This window comes from Amblyomma americanum, chromosome 8 (assembly GCF_052857255.1).
Source record: "Amblyomma americanum isolate KBUSLIRL-KWMA chromosome 8, ASM5285725v1, whole genome shotgun sequence".
Classification (NCBI taxonomy): Eukaryota; Metazoa; Arthropoda; class Arachnida; order Ixodida; family Ixodidae; genus Amblyomma; species Amblyomma americanum.
In genome coordinates this window covers 150,007,282-150,022,799 of record NC_135504.1, presented here as the reverse complement: position 1 = coordinate 150,022,799, position 15,518 = coordinate 150,007,282, and the positions used below count along the sequence as shown (strand labels likewise).

Genomic DNA, 15,518 nt, shown 5'->3' with positions numbered 1-15,518 from the left:
CTGAGCTAGACCACCATCATGTCTGTTCAGAAGGCTTTTTGAATCTTTTGTGCACTGGGCATTCATGGTGGCGTCGGGCCGCTGTTACAATCGCGGCGGCACCAGCGGCATCGCCATTCGGAATGGCTCGCAGCGCTTCCAGGGAGGACCGCTGTTTGTTTGGCTGATGCATGTGACTCGACTGCCAGCTACGCTTTTCTTGGTGGCTCTGACGGCTTGTCTTTTGTTGTTCGGTTGTGTCTTGCGATGGGATATCACAACTATACGGCAAGTTTCAAACTGCTTGTCAGCACCTTATCACGGTGCAGAGCGGCTAAGCCAGCGAGAATAACCACGTGCGCACAAGTTTGCCCGTAGACGACAATCGTTGTGCTGGCAAACTTGTGCTCACGTGGCCATTATCGCTGGCTTTGCCGCTCCGCGGTGTGATAAGGCATTGACAAGCAGTTTGGTCGACGCTCGCGCAATACTGTTATAGAATTGTGTGGTGTGATGATTGATTTATTGATTCGCGCTTGCTGTCCCGGACAAAGTTGCGAAAGCAAACTTACGGAATCCAGAACTACCGAACAATTGGCTGGGCCGCAAGCGATAACGCTGTTTTAGCGTCTTAATGAGCTTCGTGCATGCACCTTCATGCCATCCCGCAAACGGGGGAGGGGCCATCGTGGGGTGTGGGTCCGGGTGCTGACACAGCAACATACACTATACCTATATTGCGCGTTATGACCTATGTGAAGTTTTTTTAAGTTGAGCTTGCGAAATCCCCGCGTAATTTGCGCACCCCCTTCTTGGAGCCCTAATTTCTGAATAAAAACTGCGCAAATTATGTGCATAAATACAGTACAACATTTCTTGTTATTATGCATCTTGAACATTAGCCATCATCATCAGACTGACTTGCGCCCAGTGCAGGGCACAGGCCTCTTTCTTATCTCTTCATTTAACCCTGCCCTGCACCAGCCATGGCCAACCTATCCCTGCAAACTTCTTAATCTCATCCACCCTGCTAACATTCTGACCCTGCTACACATGCCTTCACTTGAAATCTAGACCATTACTTCAAGGACCAGCGGTTATTTCAATGCCCCAGCTGCGGGTGGCAATTCTGGCCAGGTTGGTCTGGCGATTTGGAGGTTATTTTGCCTTCGCAGTACATGCCCTGCCTAAGCCCATTTCTTCCTCTTGATTTCGACTAGGATGTCATGTGCCTGACCAACTCTGCCTTCTTACCGTCTCTTAATGTTACACCTACTATTTTCCTTGCCATAGCTCACTGCATTATCCTTAACTTAAGTTGAACCCTTTTCTTTATCCCCCATGTTTCTGCCCCATGGATGAGTACCGGTATACAGCTGTTGTATACCTTTCTCCTGAGGGATATTGGTAAACTGCCATTCATGATCTAAGAGAAACTGCCATATGTGCTCCACACCATTCTTAGTCTTCTAGTTATTTCCCTCTCATTATCCGGATCAGCGGTCACTACCTGTCCTAAGTAGACATATTCTTTTATCGCTTCCAGCACCTCAGTACCAATTGTGAACTCCTGTTCCCTTGCTAGACTGTTGAACAGTACCTTGGTTTTCTGCATGTTAATTTTTAGACCCACCGTTCTGCTCTGTCTGTCTGACTAATTGATTATGATTTGCAGTTCTCCTGTGGGGAATCAGCCTCGCAGTTTCCCCTTGTGGCTTGCTTTCCCGCAATGCACCGTGCAGCCTTGCCTGGAGGAGGGGCATATTCCCTAGTTATTTACCTTAACTAGAAAGAGAGGGCGCTGGCATCGCAGCATGAGACGGCTTGCAGCTTGCGTGCGGGAGAGGGCATGAGGTTCTTTGGCTGAGATCATCGGCGCGAGCGGATGTGTCGCTCGTTGCTCCGCTCTACGCCAGCGGGGCGAGGAAGTGGCGGGGAGACTCGCTCCCATATCTCGTCCAGACCGGCCTCGGGGAATCCCTTGCCTTAGCCCGGGCGAACATTCGCTCGTAACCTTGCTGGCGAGTCGGACGACCTTGATTCATTAGCGTATTTTGTTGCTAGCCGGCGTTATTGTTGCTGTAGCAATAAATGCCTGTTTGTGTCAGCCAATGTGTCGTTCCTTTGTTCCATCAGAGCAACGCCCACCATAGTCGGCGAGCGCTCGGCAGTGTACGCGATCATGGGGTGGGGTCCGGGCGGCTTTGAACTGTGTCAGCCGTGATTGATTAAGTGGGGAGAACGTATCAATCTCCCCAATTCAACCCCACACTCCTGAGTGGGGAAGGTGCCGAGAGCGCGTTTACTGCGCTCACTTCGCTGCCTGGAACCAGAAGTCCAGCGGCAAGGCACGACGGAACTCCGTGCGCCTTCCAAGGAAGGTGATGAAAGCATGCAGCTGCAACCACTCGTGATGCTGGCCGGATCCCGAAGAGACTCTCGCCGGCTCCGCGTAGTTCCACGTAACCTTCGATGGGCGCTCCCATCGCTGCTTCAGCTTCCCCCATTAGGGAGGCTTCCCTCCTCGCCCAGCCGGTGCTGTACTGAAGCATGATGATGAAGCTGGCTGGCCATGTCGAAACGGAGCGGGGGAACAGGTTTAACAGAGACTGTGTTGCATATTCTGATATCATGCCATGAGGTGTGCAAGTCAAAGACAAGTCATCATCATCAGCCGACTACGTCCACTGCAGGGCTAAGAAGGCCTCTCCCATGTCTCCCCAATTAACCATGTCCTTTACCAGCTGCGCCCACCATGACTGCGCAAACTTATTAATCTCATCCGCCCACCTAATCTGCCGCCTCCTGCTACGCTTGCCTTCTCTTGGAATCCACTCCGTCACCCTTAAGGACCAGCGGTTATCCTGCCTTCGCATTACATGCCCTGCCCAAGCCCATTTCTTCCTCTTGATTCCTACTAGGATGTCATTAACACGTGTCTGTTACGTACTGAAGCGGAACCCTAATGGGGCATTCTGGATTAATTTATACCGCATCGGGTTCTTTAACAAGCACTGACATCGCACAGCAGATTTGCATTTCACTTCCAAAGAAATATGGTCACCAAGCACAGCAAAGTCATGACTCTGGCAAGATTATAAGTGGAACATAAGAAATGGCAAAATTTCTATTGTTCTAGCTCGCTTTTCTCAACAAAGGTTTTTTTGAAGCTCACAAATTTTTTTGGACCGTTCAGTTACTTGGACTATTTTACAGGTGCTGCCAGGCCTGAAAAATTGCTTGACTGTAATGTTAAAAAAAGAAAAATTCAGGTCAGACACTTAAAGGGACTATGCAATGAATAAAAACTGGCTTGTAAACGTTTTAAAAAATGCTTATAAATGTTGCTAAGAAGCATTCACACCAAGTATGAGTCTTCGGAACTGAGCCGGCAATTTATTATGAATTTCTAAAAACCGTGTTTTTTAAATTTCGCGGGCCGATTGGTGTGCTCGTAGAGACCGATTTTGAAACTAAAATCGTGAAAAAAGACGTCGCTGTACTCATGACATCGCCAGGCCACCACACGCTCTCATTCGCTGGAGCCACGGCAGCCACGACGTCACGGGCACACTTCCGGTAGCCGTGAAAATCGTGTGCTCGTGCCGCCGCGCGACCCTCTCGGGCAAGCGCGAGCCAGGGCATTGAATTCGCGAATATGGTTTCAATTTTCCTCTGCCGGCTCCTTCTGTCGGGAGTTCCGGAGCCACTCGCAGTGGCTCGCCGAGTCGCTACTGTCATCGCTGGCATTCAGTCGGTACGGCGTGAACGCATAGGGCTCGATGCCCATCGCGGCCGTAAGAGCGAGCAGTCGCGCCTCGAGGTCCGGGTCCATTACTGCTAACTACTACAGACGACAAGCAAAGAAACCCGATGTGCCGCAATCAGGCCGCCGACGCTGCTGCTGGGGTGCTAGGAGCAACAACTGGAAGTTGCAAAAGGAACGTCAGCGGATGACGTATTCATGGACGGGGCCCAGTCCCAGTGCTGTTTTCTTTATTTTTGTCTGGTGCCCCGGGTGGACGAGTTGAGTGGGGAGAGGAGGGGCGTAATTTTTAATCGTCTATATCTTCGTTGTTATTGATGCTAGCTTAAAAATTCTTGTGCTGGGGTGACGAGTGATGAAATGCCCATCTCTTGTCTGCTTTACGTAATTTCAATTAATTTATTGCATAGTCCCTTTAATACTGCTTACGTGCGGGAATGCGAAAGCATTACTGTCCCTGGGTGCACTGTTTATGCGTAAAGTTTATACGTGCATTAATGTTCTTTTCTATGAGTTTATGTGGTCGAGCACCACATCCCAAATGTTAGGACCCTCTCACTGCATGGCAGTGAGGTTGGCTGTGTTTGCATGTCGTGGACTCAAGACGCCGATATTCGGCTGTGGTTTGGCAGTTTGATACTGCCGGAACGCACCCACCCGGTTGATGGAGTGTATGACACCACTCGGAACACTGTACAACAACTGACTGTATCACAATTTTGATACGAATGTCTGGGAAGGCAAAGGTGCATATGCCACCGGTCTGAATCCCTGTCACAAGCTAGCCAACTTGACTAGCACATATAAGCTATATGTAATGAGAAATCGTATGACACCACCTGGAACGCTGCATGACAAACGGTTGCATCACAATTTTGGCACGAATATTGTCGGGAAAACGGGCACCGCATGGCGGTCAGCCAGTGGCGGGTATATATAGACAAGTTTCATGCACAGGACTGTCTGAAGTGGCGGCGCTCAGCTTGCTGTGTGTGTCATGTGGCCGCTTGATGATGTCAGCCTATTTGTAACCCTTTTGCATTAAAGCTTTTGTTACATTCGAGTTAATGTGGCATCTGCTGAGAAATACCAGAGCTTGCTTTTTACACAGAGTAGTCTATTACATTTCTTTTCGTAGTTTCATCATTGCATATGCAACGCCCAGTTCTGGGTAAAACAGAGAGATTAGCAAGCCTGTCATGAAAGCCACCTACTTGAGCCTCCTGAGGTAGGCAGCATAGTTGCCATCATCAGTGAGCTTCCGGGCGAGCTTCTTTCTGGATGACGGTGATAGTGATGATGATGATGCATGGGTCCCCCTGGTTGACTTCCCGGGCCTCCGGCTTCCACCTCGCCATTTGCCTTCTGCACAGAGAAGCACAGTGGGCAAGCACCTTGGGCATATTGATTATGCTTCCACTTTTACAAGCTCAGACAATGTGTGCATTTTATTTTCACATTGTCAATCCAAACATTCTTCCCCTTCACGAAATGTCCACCGTGTCTATTTCCTCATTGGTGCTCTTTACATTTTCTGGGAAGGTCAATCTTTGCTTCTTCTGGCAGGGAAAACCTCTCGTGTGAAGTGCAGTACAGAGCAAGGAATGTCTAAGAGGAGTGGCCCATCTTCGGCCTAGCTACTGCAACACCAGGAGACCACGCTTGCAACATAACTGTAAACTAATTTTCTCTCCAGTGTTGGCCTGCTAGTCAAGGCTTTCAGATGCAGCGCTGGGGGGTTTAAAAAAATTAGCTGCAGTTTAACTACTACTGAACCTGGTTACAGAATGAAAGCTGTGGTGTATCGGGCAAGCAGACGCGGCTTGGCGTCTCTAACGTTAGTGCGTTCCACACACTAGATAGGCAGCGCGCCCACCCTGCCAGGTGGCGGTTAAATTAATGGTTGACTGCAAGAGGTTGGACACCCAATGAACGCTGCGGCCTATTCTACTGCCCTCTACCGGCGAATCGAAAGGTCAGAGGTCAAGTGGTGCGACACCATGCTGGACCACATATTGTTACAGTACACAGTCGCGAAGCGAGGAGGACGTTGTTCTGTCGCTGGGCAGTGGGCGGCCGGAGGTCCAGGGTTTGGTGTAGTGTCCAGCACAACCTCCACCAAATATTACGGGGATTAGCTCAGCAGCAGGCGCGACAGGCCACACACAGAAGGCCCACCAAAAACCAAGTCACCCAAGCACTAGCTGCAGCGTCCTCATCGTCATCCAAGAGCACAGTGATAGAACAACATCCTCTTTGCTTCGGGACTGTGCACCAAAAAATTATGGTAAGGCTTTTTTATGGTTTATGGGGGTTTAACATCCCAAAGCGACTCGGGCTATGAGAGATGCCGTAGTGAAGGACTCCGGAAATTTCGACCACCTGGGGTTCTTTAACATGCACCAACATCACACAGTATACAGGCCTCTAGAATTTTGCCTCCATTGAAATGCAACCACCGCGGCCGAGATGGAACCCACGTTATTCGGGGCAGCAGCCGACATGGTAAGGCCTATAGCCACACTTGACCTCTGGCTCGTTTGGAGGTCAACTGGCAAATCGGCGAAATCACTTTGCTTCAAAATTCTGAGGGCACTTACACTTGCTTATGTGGAGGAATGCGAAAGCATGTATTTTAAGGAAAGGAAAGGTTTCTGAGGAAAGGAAAGGACACAATATCTCTCAGATCCTAGAATGTGCAGATCATTAGAACCATCTTAGAATGTGCAGATCCAAATGGCAACAGGTCTTTTCGGGCTCATGGGTGTACCTCCATTAGTACGCCTTGAGTTTCACTTTCAAACAAAGCATTCCTGCCCGTTTTATGTGAGTTTAACCTGGTTTTTCCGGTGGGCTTTTTCCTTCTCCTTTTACTTTTACACGTCTTTGCATTGCCCCCCCCCCCCCCTTTTTTTTCTCTTCTAGTCTTCAAATTTTAGCTTTTTAATTTTTTTACATCTTTCCTTTTGCCATGACTTTTTATCGTTTAGCCGTGTGAATTGTTGGCTCTCACACACATCAGTTTTTCAGCTAGATCATCTTCACACTTCGATGTTGCGCCTGGTTGTTGCTTTTACCGTTTTTAAAGAGATGTTTTCTCAGTACTGATTGTTGCGCCTACTGCTTTTTATGCAGAAAAGAGGGCAAATGAAATAGGTTTTAATCGCTGCTTATTGTAATCTTTGTTACTTCTCTGTGCTTGGTTCACTGTCTACTGTATGCTTAGCAGTTTAAAAATGTTTTTCGCTTTTTTGCCTCACTTGTGGCTTGACTTCACTGATTTCAGTGCTTCGCATAGAAATGACAGCGAGCTGGTACACATTTAAAATGTGCACAGCTAGGATAGCAAATGCCAACTGCAAGAATTTACAGTGCTGCAAATGAACGCACGTGAGCAGAGATCGCCATTTGTTTTAGGGCGTCTGCTGTCGTCCTCCAGTCACCGAGAACGACTAGTACAAGCTTTGCAAAAGCACTCTTTTCTGACCGGAACTGCGACAGATGATGTGGACTTATGAATTCATCGTCTAACAAAGGTAAAAACAGTGCTAAATTTGACATAAACCACATGGAAAGACGGACAGGACAGTGCCCGTCCTGTTTTTACCTTTGTTAGACAATGTTCCACCAACTAGCCCCGCAAGAGGTACTGTTATGGATTCATTTTAACTAATTCAGGCCAGGATCTCACCAGAACGCTACGTGGAAGAAACGGCCATATTCCGCCCAACGTTTTTTTACACGAACAATAGTTAACGAACTTGTTAACTTCGGTAGCGGAGGGAATGCTGAAGAAGTTGAAACTTGGAGCTACTGCCAACCAAGTTAGCCGAGGAAAAAACGTATCCATAATTCCTTACATTCATGTTTTATCGCACAATTTGAAAAGAATAGGAAAACGTGCTGGAGTAGATGTTGTGTTTTCAGCCCCTGTAAAATTGAGGACCTTATGTGCGCGTGTAAATCGGCAAACAAAACATGTCGCGATGTTCCTGTGTGCATGAAGAAGCATGAGAAGAAATATGTTCAGTGCCAAGATAACTTGGTATATTCAATTCCTCTGTCTTGTGGTCGGTCGTACGTTGGCCAAACTGGTCGGTGTTTAATTGAAAGAATTAAGGAGCACAACAATAATGTGAAGAATGCCGTCCGCCATATCGGGATTCACTGTGGTGATTGCTCATGCCGCCCAATGTTCAAGAGCAGTAAAATTGTAGCAAAAAGCAAAGACCAGCTCACCAGGGAGATAACAGAGGCATCAGAAATCATAAGGATAGGTACACAATGCATAAGCACCGCTTCTGTTGCTATCTTGGAAAAAGAACACGGATACCTAATGTCATAGATTACGTGCTTCGGCAAAGCTTTCGCACAATCACAATGATATGTCTTGTTTTTCTCTGTTTTTCCGTTATTCTGTGATACCAGAGTGTATTTAACCACTGCATGGTGACCTGAATAAATCTATTCTGTTGTTATTTCAGCGCTGTGTTTTGTCCCTTTCTGTTTGGCTTTGAGCCGTTGCGCTGGTTTACAAGAACTAAGATCCAGAGAAGCAACCTCGGTCACATGACCTTGATCATCATCACGACCTGCCCATTGGATTGTGAGCGAGTTGACCACCGTGGCAGGTTGCAGTTAATAACTGGTCGTGAGAGGTTACCCAAGAGGAGCAACCTGAATTGCACAAGCCCCACCATTAGCAGCACCTGCCATCGCAGGGACATCACTTAACTGCAGCACCATTGCACCAGGAGTGGTACGAGGACTCCCAGGGATCAGTGAGTGTTAAGTCGAGAATGACCAATTCCGCCCACATGGGCAGTAACCCATCAAAGCTATCATTATATCCTTAAGGCGGAGCTAAGTGTATGATGTATGACGGATTCTAAGTCCGTTCTCTCATTGGTACACCATCACAACTTCCGGTTTCGCCTTCTGGCAAATATGACACCATTTTAGACACTGATCATGTCGCAAAATTGTCGAAATGCAACCTAAAAGGTAACATACATCCAGGGGAGGCATTAAATAATATGCCTGCTGTTAATTCTTGGCAAAAAAAAAAATAAAGACAAAAATATATACGCACGATAACCAAAGGATTCAGAACTCCTGTCATTAGCATTCAAAAACACAAAAGCGATGGGCACCAGCGCAATCCGTAGTGCCTTAGTCCGTTCCTACTAAATTTCTTGTCTTAGCTGTCAGATGGCACTGCTTAACCGGAAGAGAGGGGAACTGCCCTCTGGCTACATTGCAAAAGTGGCCGTACCTTTCTCGGAGGCAGGGAGGTCGTCGTCCTCACTATCTGGGCTTTCTCCTTCGGGTCGATACTCATCGTCCGACTCGCCTCCGTCGCGCCCACCATCACCCTCTTCCTCCGGCTCATCCACCAGGGGGTCGCCACTGGGCAGCTGCTCCCTCCTCCTCTTGCGAGGAGGAGAAAGGACAGCAGCCTCCTCCAGCGGCGGCCTGCATGGCACTGCACCGGGCTCCTTGGCAACGGTGCCAAATGGAGTCATCTGACCTGTGCGGATCAGCATCTCTTCCTCAGTCTCCTGCTGGAAGAAACCGCTTCCCAGTGTCGCTTGCCATCCACTGCCTGGCTCTTCTGTGCGCATGCAAGTGAATTGAAATTGTTCTTGTAACGCTGTCCTTGAACAGCTTGAACATATATGTACACACAAATATGCATGCAATGAGCAGTGCACATACAACATCCCAACACATTTAATTTCACACGTAACAAATGTCCCATCACTCACAGTCCCTCCTAAAATGCTTTTCCTTTGCAAATTATTGCTGCTGCACAGCATCGTTTCATGGCTGTGGCTAAAGATATGTCAGATGGACCCAGTACATTTTTTTTTTTTCACATGTCAGACTCATCCAGTCACTGTGTTTTTGGAGGCTGAAACTAAAGGTACTATCGCGCTTAGAAAGAGCTACAGTGCGCGAGCACCCGGGCAGGCGTTAGGGCGGTGTAGCTCATACTGAGCGTGACAGTACATCGGTCAGACCCAGTACATTTTTCCGCCGGGTATGTAGGACAGAATTATTAGTCTGACGTACCCCGCAAAATTTTCTTGTAGCTTCGGCATCCCGGGTACAACAGCCGGTGTGTTTACGCGTCCACTATTGGTCATAAAAGGGCCAATACAAGTTGTGGGGACCTGCCCTGCAGCCCCCTGAGTTTGCTTTCCCGCGAGGCACCGTGCAGAGGCGGTCTCACCTCGAGGCTGAGCGCATTCCCTTGTGAGTTACATTAACTGGCAAGAGAGGGCGCCAGCATCGCTGTGCGGAGACTGCCAAAGCCCGCGCGCGGGAGAGGGGCTTCGGCTGGGATCGTCGGCCTGAGCGGACGCGTCGCTCGAGGCTCCGCTCTTCGCCGGGGGGGCGAGGAAGCGACGGGGAGACAGGCTCCTGTACTCGTCCCATCCGGCCTTCGGAGTATATATCCCTTGCCCTAGCGCGGGCGAACATTCGCTCGGAACCTTGCTGGTGAGTAGGACGACCTTGATTCATTAGCGTACCTTGTTGCTAGCTGGCGTTATTATTTCTGTAGCAATAAATGCCTGTTTGTGTCAGCCAATGTGTCGTTCCTTTGTTCCCCCAGAGCAAGGCCCGCCGTGGTCGGCGAGCGCTCGGTAGCGTACGCGATCACGGGGTGGGGTCCGGGCGGCTTTGAACCGTGTCAGCCGCGATTGAGTGGGGAGAACGTACTTATCTCCCCAATCAACCCCACAAAGTCTACATGACTGCATAAGCACAGGTCATGTGGTGGTGTCCCCCTGTCCGGAATGGGGCAGTTGACGCTTGGTGCATGTACTCTGAGCGCATCACCAATGAACTGTTCGTGCTGCTACACGTGTGACATGTTGGTAGGTTGCAGCATGTTAACTCCAATATTACTCCTGGCTATTTCCATGCAAACACGAGGCACACATGATTTTCTGCCAGGTGTTGAAATCCGCTTCAAGACTGCTGTGGCTTTCCTCGAGGCGAGTGGTGTTCTCCAGTAGAAGATGAGCGTATGCTGCATCTCTGCTCATTTAAAATCAGTTGCTGGTATTTCATGCCTACATTCACCGCGCAAGGACCAACACGGACACGAGGGGAGACACCACAAAGCGACAACTTCAATAACGTTCATTGCTGCGCGCGACGTATACATATAGAGTACAGCGGGCATGCGCAGCAACGAAAAGGAAAGTCATGTAACACTGGTAGCAGCGCCAAACCACAAGGGAAGCACATCATCATAGGTACAAGAAAGAAAACATAAAGCTAAAACCTAAAGGTCAGGGCGCAAACAAGAACAAAAAACATAATACCCTCGTTAGAAACGCCTAAGACACGACACTCCTTATAACTTACCACCGCCGATGGGGTGCTGACACAGTGACACAGCCACACTTCTTGCAGTGGAAAGCTATAATACTGCCCGAGAAAGTTTTCATCTTCTGTTTGTACTCAGGTTAGTCCGCAAGTTCGCTTCAAATGTCTGCGATTCTTTCACTGCCTGTGGCATATGTATCTGTTCTTTGTCCTCTGCCTTGGTTTCACACTACCCTTCATGCAATGAGTCACCTTTACCAACATGCCCAGGTTTTCAGCCTTGTCCATTACTTTTCTACTTCTTCGGGCATCTTCCTGCACGTCTCCCAAGACCCTTGTGCGACCGCGTCCCTCACTGCAGCCATTTTACTTCAAGACATGAGACAACTTTTCATCGGCTCCAATCCCTTCACACAGGCCGCTGCCGAAGGGTTAGCAAGATTGTAAGTCTGAATGCCATCGTTACACACGGCCTTCTGAGAGAGTTTTTAGCCATACAACTGCATCAAGCCCTGGAACACAACACTGCAAAGCGTCAACTTTGTGACTATCTTCTACTGGCCGATCAAAAAGTTGAAAGCCTCTGGCATATCCAACTCAAGGTTAACTTCACTCCCTCTGGCCTCTTAAGTGCTCTAGGAAAGACAACAAAGTGTACATCCCTGAAGGTGTCATGCTTCCAGAAAGTGTAATGAGAGTTTTGGTCCTAAGTTTGCACGGAAGACTTCGAGGTCTCCGCAAGAACTGCTCTCCTTGTTGTGACATGTATCTCCCCTAGCCAATAAAGAGGACTCCAGTCAACGCACCCCTGATGGCATCGACATTCTCTCCGACTGTAAGCCTCGTCCTTCAAAAGTCAATGCAAATCACGTCCTTATATACATCGCGTGTATATTTATATAAATATAAATATATTGTATATGTAAATCGCGTCCTTTCCTTCCTAGACGAGCAGTCTCATACCACCCTCCCCTCTGAAAAAGAGGGAGGGTTCGCTGTTTTTCTGCAAAGTATGTTCAACGAGGAAGCCCATCACGCGGCATCACAAGTGATTCAATGTCAGAAAAATGTTTCTCTTCCCAAGTTTAATGCTCAAGCTAAGAAACTGTTTAAAACTAGACCTTAAAAAGAGTGGCTAAAACCATAGAAAATAGTAAGCATATCTTCTTTGAAGTGTTTTTCAGTGCAAAAATTCATAAGGTTGACAACTCCCTTATTAGGGTAATCATTTCAGACCAAGACACTTGGCAGAAGTCAATCGCCATGTTTCTAAAAATAAATATACAGCAAAACCTCATTACTTTGAACTCGGTTAATTCAAACTTATGGCTAATTCGAACCGACGCCCAGGTTCCGGCACAGCCCTGTGTACTTCAATGGGGGAAAAAAACTCCTGATAATTCGAACAAGTCGGCACCTGCTATGGTTAATTCGAACTAGGAGCCACTGGCTGACACCGCTCCTCGTAGATAGAAGTTGACCCATAGCGAGTAAAACACGCTCCAAATTTACCAGAGATGTAAAACAATGGAAAAGAAAAAAAAAAGCCGAGTGCACGAGGCTCACAGAGCTCACATTCTGGTGCATGCCATACCAGGTTTTCGCTGCCGGAGCACTCGCCCGCGCCACTGATGCTTCAGCAAGAGCCGTTCCAGGTTTTCGTTGTGCCGCGGTCGTTGGGTCGCAATCACATGATGTAAACAATGTAGTATGGCTGTTCGGGCAATGATGGCTTTTCATTTTTTCCTCCATGCAGCCTTTGTTAGTGCCACGAGCACGAGCTACTACGTGGACAGCAGCGTGGAGATGTTGGAGCCCTTGAATGACGTCGATGTAATTGAGGCTGCATGCTCCCAGCAGACTTCGCAGGGCTCACGTGCAGTGAGAACAGCCAACAGTGGTGAGTCCGACGGCGGCGACGAGACTATGCCACCGCCAAGTGCACATGAAGTAGCATCGGTGCTCGATGTTGTGGCGCGCCACTTCTCTACCAGTGAGAACTGTGATGTTGCGCAAGAGCTTTGGGCAAGCTGCAGATGATGCTGATGGAGTCTCGGCCAAAGAATCTGAAGCAAATGCACTTCACCGATTACTTTTAATTTTGACAACTTTCCCGGTAAATAAACATGTTTTGGAGCATAAATGGCGTCATATATTCCAGCACTAAACCTCGCTGCTCATGTGAATGAATTGCGGTACTTGTGTCTGGCGCATAACTGGCCGATCAATTTATTTCATTTGCCATTAGAACCGGATGAATTTAATTTTCAGAACATGCCCGCCACAAACGTGTAGTAGCGCCTAACTCACGATAACAAGTCTAGATGTGACTGCTTTGGGTTCTGCCTGTGCGGCGGGGCGCTATAACAGCTCATTCTAGCACCCATTCGATAATTCGAACTTCGCTTAATTCGAACAATTTTCCGGTCCCCTTCACATTCGAATTAACTAGGTTTTACTGTATATTGTTATGTGACGGCAAGCCTATGAAGACAGGCCTACCGTGTTTACACGACTGAAAGTCGACCTTTTTTTTTCTTAAAAAAACAGGGGGGGGTCAACTTACAATCAAAACCAAAGCATAAATAAAGGCGAGCCAAACGCTACAACGTGGTTGCATCTTTGCTGCGTCACATCACTCTTGGTGCTGGCCTTAAGGAGCTGCTCTGTCAACGCACAGAACCCGCACCCCTTCCTGCGCTCGGCGGCTGTCGACAGGCAGCAGACCGGCACCCGCCCTCTCCACATGTGGCTGTAGATTGTGGCTGCTGATATGCGGCGGAAGCCCGATAATGCTATCGCTTTCTAGTGTTAAGGGGAAGCTTAAGCATCCAAGCTGTTTTTTTACTTTCAACTGTGCACTCGGCACTCAAGGGAGTGTCGGTATGTGATGGAGGGGCCAATGTTCCAATTACGGCGCCGCCGCCACTCGGAACGGCAGCGGTGCCGGGAACTGTCGGTACTTGACGGAAGAGCCAACGCCGCTCACGTATAGTTACTCTTCGGCTCTGGCGCATTTCATGACTGCCAGCCGCGCTTTACAAGTTTTTAATGTAGTGCTTCGGGTCCAGTAAGCGTCCGGCAATCGTTCACAGCTACATTTAAGATGGGTCATTGTTTACACCCAAGAAACGAACAACTGAACAACTGCGCCCTGCGCCGCAAGTTCGATGTTCACAATGGGTGATACAGGTGTGACAGCTGCAGCGAAGCAAAATTTTCAGCTGTTCCACATGATGTCATAGTGCGGCTGTTTGCGAAGTGCGGAATTTCGCTGCACGACGACGTTAAAACGACGTGCTGAGGGACCGCAGCGGCGATCACGAAGGTGACGTTAGTGAGGACGATGACGCAAATGTGAACGAGTAGCAATATCCCCCCGCCTTCTTGTGGCAAACAGTATGCAGGTAAGTCGAGAAGGTGCCTCAATGATAAACTTTGCAAGCACAAACAGAACATGAAAACTTACTCAGGCAGTAATCTAGCTTTGCACTGCAAGAACTGTGGACAAATGCTCAGTCGTTGCCAGAAGCAGAGATAAGTTGACTCATGAGATCATAGAAGCTGTGCATATCACTGCTTTGTAAGGTAAACGTGCTAGCACACCTTCTTTCTCTCTATTCAAAAGAGAGATGGCCTTTATAAGTTCCGCAAACTGGTGATTCTACCTTTTTCCTCTTGTTCTCTTCCACGGTTTCTTTCCAATGCATGCGTTACTTTGTTCTCACGTCACCTCAGCTGTCTGCGATTCTTTCAACTGGAAGTTAGCGTTTGTGGTTTGTGCATCTGTTCTTTGTCCTTCTTGGTTTCGCGCTATGCCTCATGCAAACAATTACCAACATTACAGACCGTGAGATGCTTGTGCCACATATGACGGTGCAGAATCGCAGGCACAAATGCTACTAGTGCTAGCTTGCTTAAATTATGAGTAGACAGATTACAAGAGTGTTTGCTAAGTGTGCAGTGAAGGCACCGAGCAAATGCATGTCTTTACTGGTGCATGCCACATCGCATGCTGCTGTCAACCTGGTGCAAGTGACAGTAGTGCTCAGAGCACACAACCGGACACATCTATGCCATTTGTCGGCCAAGAAGGGGGCAACTTCTTTTTTCACCTCCTAGAAAGTTGCAAATGTAGCTTGTAGCTTGAATACACTTAGCGGGGAACCACATAGAAAGCAGCATGGAGAGCAGATGTGGCTTTAGCCATATGGGCAAAAAGCGGCACATGCCGTACTGAGAATCAACTAGATATGTCGGACATCATTTTCACTGTTTTACACCACTCTTGGAAGAGGCTTGTGGTTTATGGTCACTCAATGTCCCAAAGCAACTTAGGTGGTAGTGGAGGACTTCAGATAGTTTCGACCAGCTGGGGTTCTTTAACTTGCACTCACATCACACAGTACACAGGCCTCTAGCATTTTGCCTC

The 15,518-nt window shown here is 48.3% G+C and overlaps 1 protein-coding gene across 3 annotated transcripts in view; it reads right to left on the bottom strand.

Moving 5' to 3' along the window:
- The window catches only part of LOC144102109 (DNA excision repair protein ERCC-6-like), a 243,715-nt gene that overhangs the window by 187,984 nt on the left and 40,213 nt on the right, over window positions 1-15,518 (bottom strand). For 2 of the 3 annotated variants that reach the window (XM_077635397.1, XM_077635398.1), the window contains exons 5-6: window positions 9,021-9,359; window positions 4,960-5,110 (exon numbers count right to left, since the gene is read on the bottom strand). In XM_077635397.1, the coding sequence (XP_077491523.1) occupies window positions 4,960-5,110; window positions 9,021-9,359 (490 nt within the window). The remainder of the gene's footprint in view (window positions 1-4,959; window positions 5,111-9,020; window positions 9,360-15,518) is intronic. The other variant, XM_077635399.1, reaches the window with a different exon arrangement.